The sequence below is a fragment of the Nanorana parkeri genome, unplaced genomic scaffold, assembly GCF_000935625.1.
Source record: "Nanorana parkeri isolate BGI_ZX_2015 unplaced genomic scaffold, ASM93562v1 scaffold1454, whole genome shotgun sequence".
Classification (NCBI taxonomy): domain Eukaryota; kingdom Metazoa; phylum Chordata; class Amphibia; order Anura; family Dicroglossidae; genus Nanorana; species Nanorana parkeri.
Genome location: NW_017307722.1, coordinates 54,665 through 62,285, shown reverse-complemented (window position 1 = coordinate 62,285; position 7,621 = coordinate 54,665). Strand labels below are relative to the sequence as shown.

Genomic DNA, 7,621 nt, shown 5'->3' with positions numbered 1-7,621 from the left:
CTGTTTGCCAGTTACAGATGGGGACCCAAGCTCCTACTGTGCCTAGGGCCCCGTTTATGCACTAACCCATCTTTAACAGTAGGTAAAGAAAACCCTCAAGCACGCCTACCTGCCTTCGCAAGTCACAACAAAATCAATTAAAGAATTTTCAGCTTGGGAGGACACTTTGATAGTGTTCATTTCAATAATATTCACACTTAAGATGCCATCTAGTTGGGAGAAAAAAAAAAAACACATTAGAGTAGAGACTTTTAGAAGCAATCAAAACTGTTTTTGAAGGCTTCTTGCAACCTACCTGTAACTGTAATTTTGGTGTTGTAGTAGCCATATCTGTAGATAAAGCATCCAGGAACAGGGGTAGTTGGCACTGTAGTTGTATGGGTTGTTTTATGGGTTGTGGTGATAGTATGGGTAGTAGGGATATCATGGGTAGTAGCATTATGTTCTTCTGTAGTTAGCGGAAAGGTTTCAGTTTCAGAGGGTGGCAATTCAGTTGAGTTTCCTATGGACAGAAAGATTGGAAAAGTTCTAAACACAAGCTTATGTTTCATGTTTGACAGTTTAGTAGCTCTAAAGGAACTATGAGAGAAGTACAAAGTGTGCTATTGCAAGCCTCCTTCGAGGGATGCTAGATACCCAGCTCCAGTACTTTAAGTCAGACTCTACCAACATTGTAAAAAATGAGTTTCAAAACACTACACTTACGGGTCAGGGAGTCAAACTGCATTGAAATCAAAGCACCAGGATGACAGCCAGGAACCAGCTTTCTCAAGAGGACAGGTCAACATTTTGGCAGATCCTTTTAAGTTGTCAGATTCAGTTTAACCCAAAGCCAGGCTAGTCAAAAATCACTCAACTTTCTGCACCTTTCTATTCCATGAGCAAGATTAAACCAGGGTTCCTGCCCACCTTCAAGTTATGGTGTCCTATTCTGTTGCACGGAGGAATACAGCCCTGTAACTACTACTTTTGCTGGGAACAACTTACCGGTTGTATTTGCAGTGGTATGAGGCATGGTGGTCGTTGCCAACTGTGTAGTTGGTGCCCGTGTTGTAGGAAGGGGAGTAGGTGCTTGTGTTGTAGGTGCCCGTGTTGTAGGAAGGGGAGTAGGTGTAACTGGTTTACAGGGTCCTGGAACAGCAGCTTTGATGGTTAGGTTCAGGCTGAAGTTCCCAGACAAGGTGTAAGTATGAGTGGAGACTGGGTTATTGGAAACAAAGGATCCACTGCCATCACCATAGCTCCAGTTGAAAGACAATGTAGATGTCATGAGGTAGTGACTTGGGTCATGAATTTTAACATCAAATGCAATTGGAGAATCTTTGATGAAGATGTGGTCAGAGGAATTCTTGTCATTTTTCTGTGAAAGGTTCACATAGAATGGAATTTGATCTGAAAAGAAAAAACCCCACCCCCCACACAGTAAGTGCACAGCATCAAGTCCTGAGCAAGGTTTTAAGTGTCACAAGACAGGAACAGATCCTTAGTAACCCCCCCCCCAAAAAAAAAACCCCACACATCACACACCAAATATTTGGTCCCCGTCTCAATATAGTATGTGCAACAGGCAGTTCTTTTCTGGACTTCCAGTTACACATACTATATGGAGACAGGCCAAAAATTGTAAACACCCCTTTACAAGTGACACATGTACCACCATGAAAGGCATTTTAATACTGAAGCCTTGCATCCCCCCCACCCAAACCAAGAAGCACCAACTGTCACTCAAGCACAATAGTGTACTGAATTACACTAAGATAATACTTCAGTTCACACAGTGTGGGAGACAGGAAAACACCTTACGATGCATCAGTCAGTTTTGGGTCCCACATGGGAGATTGCCAGCAACACCAGGACAAAAAGTGGAGGGGGGGCTGGGATTATTCCAAAAGAGCACAGCAATAAATACTTTGTAGGGTTTGGGGGTGGGGGGGTGGGGGGTGTAATTAAGGACACTTTCTAGAACCAGAATTCATGATATGGCCAGTTTATCATCAGCATCTAGAAGCTTACCTGTCACAATGTACATGCCGCTTGCTTTAGCAACAGGATAATGCCTTCTGTAGCCTTTTCTAAACACTGTCACCTCAATCGCCTGTGCACCAGCTGTGATGTTTGTAGTATTTATTGAGAGTACAGCTGAAGATTTTCCAGTTGTCTGATAGTATTGACCTGGAGGGAGAAAACATCCCTAGTGTCAGTCTCCCTCTTCAATCACCTATCAAAATGTGCTCCTACTGCATTTAGCTTCACTTGCCTAGAACTGATTGTCAGGCCCAGGAATCAGAAAAGGAAAGACTGAAGCACTTGTAACTCTCCGAAATAGGGTCATCACTTGTAAGAAACCCAGAAAGCCCCATACAAAACTCTGTGTTCATAAGATGTCAAGTGACTGGGGTCTCCCATCTAGTTTATGCATAAGTAAAATATATGCATGGGAAGGGTGATCATTGCCAGTCTAATCAGAAGGATTACAGTTTAAAGGAGAACTATGAGGCGAGTGCTTTTCACTCACCTCATAGTTCTAGCCGACCTGTGACAAAGAGACTGTCACAGGTCGGCTCAGTAGATCGGGACGTGAGCGAACACATACCAGCGAGGAAAAAAAGTTTGTAAAACTTACTTATACTGACTGTAGTGCGGCAGGAGCCTGGTGCCTGATTTACTAGACTTGCTGCACAGATTAGTGTTTTAAGGCTGCTTAGACATTTTCTTGCAGATATACTCCTACAGCCTCCCCCCACCCCCACCATGTTCATAAGATGTCAAGTGACTGGGGTCTCCCATCTAGTTTATGCAGAAGAAAAACATACGCATGTGAAGAGTGATCATAGCCAGTCTAAACAGAAGGATTACAGTTAACATTCATCACAAATTAAGGCATAATTTTAGGACTTTGGATTTGTGTGAGGAGTAATAAAATAGTAATCATTTATGAAGTTATCGGTATGACCCAAAAACCCCAGGCAAGCTGCTAAATACATGCATGTCTACCATTTGAATAGAAGGTGTCACCTGGCAGACATTTACACACACCTCCACACTACACTTGCAGACATGTTTCCTTCACACCACTCCCCATAACAATACCAACCCAGTGTTTGGAAAACGTAGATGAAGTTATGGCGCCTCCGGTCATGGTGGTGAGGGAATGGTCTTCCATCTGGAAACTTGTTGGGAAAACTGCAGTTTCCTTCATTACAGAAGGGTATCCATTTGGTCCAGTTATAGACATACTGATCCTGATCACTAAAGGTAACTGAAATAAGCAGATTAGAGAAAGCCAGCAATCTGCATCACAATAATAAATATGATGAAATGCTTATATTTACCATTTCCACACCCTCGTTCATAGACTATATCCCCATCTTCATTCTCTTTTTGACATCTGGGAAACCGCAGAGTCACAGCAAATGTGACATTTGACCCTATCAGTGCAGGACTGTCACTGGTCAACAGCGCCACTACTTTGCCACCTAAAAGGAAGAATAAAGTCAGTTATAAGGACAAGGCACATCACATGTGGTAATGATATCCATTACCTAGCAGGACCTGCACCTACTGGCTTATAACAAGGCGTCACCATTTGTATATCTGCCATTATCCTCCACAAAACTGCTGCACATTTCAGCCAAGGCTGACAATATGACCTTAGAAATTCTATACAGCCATGATGCCACTAGAATGAAACTGCGCCACATACTACCCTCATTAAACACGGCCAAAGTTACTAGTTTTCCTAGGCTGTTGATAGCTTGCAGATATTAACTGTTGCAGTATAATCAGTAAAAGTGGGCAGCATTGAAGGAGTCTTTTTAAACTTGTAAAACCCACCTACTCTGCAAGGGATATAAGAGTTAACCTCAACAGGTTTACTTTCTTGGAGGCAAAACGTTAGTATTGCAATTAGTCATTAAATTGTAGATGTCCATTTCTTGAAGAGTACAACATCCTTTCAACAGGCTAACTATTCCTTCAGCTCCTCAATGTTTACTCGAAGCAAAACCTACCACCAACTTGGGGCAGTAGTCATAGAACAGGCGTTTCCACAGTATTCCGGTTTCAGTTTTGCATTGAAATTCTATCAACTCTGAGAAAGGGGAGCTACTAAGAGGTCACAGGTATTTGGCACCCCATTGGTGGGTTTTAAAGGTGGAAAGGTATCCAGTCTTTCATATTTGCACCCAACAACTTGTGGGCAAAAGATACAACTGTATGGTGGCAGCTTATATATTACCTCTCCAGCAGTTGTCCCATCTGGGATCCTCAGACTTCCAGGCAGGATAAAGCTTCTCATCCCAAGAACTGCTGTCTGGGGACCAGCCACGTATGTGGTAGTTGTGGCCAGTCCTTCCGAACTCTGCCACATCTTTGAAGCCTGTAGAGAAAAACACAAGTGCTTTAGCTCTTAATATACGACAGTGATTAGGAAGTAATGTGATTTTGTAATGCATTACATATTTAGGCGTTGTGAACCTGAATTGGTCCACTTTCACAAGCTGTGGCAAATGCCAAATGATTCTTACATGGTTTTGCAACATAATTTGCAAGACATTTAGCATTTTCAAGGACCAATGGCTGAACCAAGCCTACAGGAAACCTATGGAGATAAGAGCGTGCTGCTAACAACCCCGACCACAACCCCACCACCTACTGGGCTAAGACAATTATGCAGAAAATGTTCAGGTTTCACTTGCTACAATTTTCTGAGCAGGAAAAGTCACAGGAGAGAGACTTTGTAGGTTCCAGTAGTTAAGGCCATGAAACGCCACGAGTTCACACTAACTCCAGTTCCTAGAACACCACCCTTCAAAGCATGGCATCTTCTGAAAGATTTACCACAGTGATTTCAATATCAACAGGTACACTTTGTGATTATATGCAATTGCACACTACTACTTCAAATCTAAAGATCACCCACTTCTATTAGCCATCCTAATAATGATTTTTTAGTAGCCCTCCAGTTTCAGACTATAATTAACCCCCAAAAAAAGGGGGGGGGGGGGTTAAACACAGTGAAAAGCTATGTTAAGACAACCCTACAAGAGTGACAGTATTTCAGGGCAACGTCAAAGTGGGTCACCAGCCTTCCATTTTAGAGAGTTATTAGGGCACTTGCTTTGCCTGGAGAAATACAGTAAATAGATATTTTATATGGCATTCTAGAGAGAACCAATTACCCTGCCCACTTCAGAGTGACTTTAAACAAGCTGCATAATGCCTTCTATTAAAGCGACAGGATTCCGATAATCAGATGAGACATTTGTGCATAAATCAGCCTATCTGGGTAGTAGAAACTATATTGACCTTCTTGAAAAGGGTAAAAAGTCTCATCAATGTATGAATTGCAGACATTAAACTGCATTGTTAGACACATACAAAACCAACATTACAGACACCCATCTGGCAGCCTTTTAAAGCAAAACCCTGCAGTAATTACTCAAAAGCTACAGCCTCTAAAAACATAAATCAGAACATTTTTTATTGCCAGGAATTAAAAAACAGAAGTCAAAAGAAATAACGTTTGGCCACAAAACGCCAAGTGCAAAAAGTTTAACCTGAAGTTCTAAAAGGCATCTGCTTTAACTATAGCACTTTCCTCATACACTTCGAGTGCTGTGACCACAGAAATACCACAATAAGCCTTCAATAATACCTATACTTATAGTAGTGAAGTGCTATAAAGCAACATCATACAGGTTTGGTTATATAAAAAGAGGCACATAGGCCAAAGACAGCAATGTTTCCTTGAATGATAGCTGCTTTATCTCTTCACCACTTTTTCTATAAAAACCTGCAAGGGAGGAGAAAAAGTGGTCACAAGTTTATTACAGAGTTGACAAAACAGCACAATACAGACACTGGCAAAGCAATTAGAAATGCCTATAGCATTTAATACACAGGTCTTACATGGTAATGACCTATGAAAGTTAAATGTTCACATTGCATTCTTACCCTAGAAGGAGAAGCCTATAACTGACATGCAATTCACTCAAGTAGCATTAGTTTCTCAATGATGAAACTATATCACATTTAGCACTTGAGCATATTAACTTAAGTGGTCGCTAAACTAGAAAAGCAACTTTCTGTTACCAAGTTGTAGAACTAGAATAGATGCAAAACGCAGTTAAGATGGTCACACACATAAAAAAAGCCTACAACTTGTACAAATAACCAGCTTTCTGAAACAGGGGACACCTTTTAGCACAAAGTACGCAGTCAAATACAGCCCAGCCACCCCCAAACTATTAAATGTGGAAATATATTCTTTAAACCTAAACCTGCTTTGAAGAAAGTGGCTTTTAAAACTTGGTACTTTAGAGGAGGTCTATACTTCAGACTAAGGACAACAAAAGGAGAACACAGGACAGAAGAATTTTGTTACAAAAGTTACTCCAATTGAGGGATAAAAAGGGGAGCAAGGAGTTGTATCCAAATCAGGCAGATGCTTACACTATACAGGAGGTCTCTACTTCTAACCAAAAAGGAGGACCTGCTGGAGAATGGAGGGACAGAGGATTTGGGTTACAAATGGGGTTAAAATGCATTTGTAATGAATGTGGGGGGAGTGGGGGGGAATGGGGTGGGATTAAAAATAAATAATTTACACTATACAAAATTGTTACAACTGCCTTTAGAGACATCTCTATATACTCTCAGCTTTGGAGAAATAAGAAACACATTTTAGTCTGTAGAGTGAGCAGACGTCCAAAACTACAACTGGAGGACTCAGAGCTTCAGACAGCTATGAGGACAAGCAGTACCAAAATCCTCATTGCAGCACCTGGATGTAGTAAGCGCAACCCATACAGGTTATTAGCAGTAAAGTGGGGGACATAGTAACAGTATTTTTGTAGCTCAACACATTTTAGGACATGTAGAGCCATAATATGTACTACAGAACTGCTTTTTCAAACAGGACTAGTTATCAAGGCATTGGTGCATGTATGTAAGAACATACATGTCAAAGCAGATGCACAGTTTAAAAACAAGCTCAGCAATCATAAGAGAAATACACTCACGTTTTTCTGCCTGGACAGCGGCGATCAGCCAGATACTGAGCACCAAGCACCCTCGCACCACTGCAGACTGCATTCTGAAAAGAGAAATACTTCCTTTCCTCCCAGCCCAGCACTATTTAAACTGTCCTCTACTAGCCCCAGCTGCGAGTAATAGCACTCACGATCCCCATGTTCCCTCCTCCTGTTTATGAAAAGCTTCAGGCTCATCATGTGATAGAATTAGGGAAAGATGTCTGATTCTATGTCTTGGGCCCAGCCTCACCGATCATGTGCTTATGAGTCACTTACCATGAATCTCAGATTTTTACAAAGTTTCTCAAATATGTGAGGTATGATTCCTACCATTGCCTGGGGAGATAACAGTTATCTCTTCAATGTTGTCTTTATCATGGACGCATTAAAGCCAAAATCACTCCACCTTTAGTGCCAGCTCTCCCAATTTTCCTGACTTGTCCTTGGTTTTGAACTATACAAGGACCAAACATACAATCTTCATACATTCATTGCCTTTGAATTAATGTTTCATCTTAATCATTTAAAGCTTAGTATTTAATTGCAATACAATTTTAGAACACAATAACGCATGGGTGGAAACGTAG

At 41.3% G+C, this 7,621-nt stretch overlaps 1 protein-coding gene across 1 annotated transcript in view; it reads right to left on the bottom strand.

The window, feature by feature from the left end:
* LOC108798358 (protein QNR-71-like) overlaps positions 1–7,144 on the bottom strand; it is a 9,619-nt gene extending 2,475 nt beyond the window's left edge. The window contains exons 1-8 of the mRNA XM_018570101.1: positions 7,023–7,144; positions 4,238–4,378; positions 3,333–3,476; positions 3,095–3,259; positions 2,014–2,172; positions 988–1,392; positions 296–502; positions 110–209 (exon numbers count right to left, since the gene is read on the bottom strand). Coding sequence (XP_018425603.1) covers positions 110–209; positions 296–502; positions 988–1,392; positions 2,014–2,172; positions 3,095–3,259; positions 3,333–3,476; positions 4,238–4,378; positions 7,023–7,095 — 1,394 coding nt within the window. The 5' untranslated portion in view covers positions 7,096–7,144. The remainder of the gene's footprint in view (positions 1–109; positions 210–295; positions 503–987; positions 1,393–2,013; positions 2,173–3,094; positions 3,260–3,332; positions 3,477–4,237; positions 4,379–7,022) is intronic.
* Between the last annotated feature and the right edge of the window lie 477 nt (positions 7,145–7,621).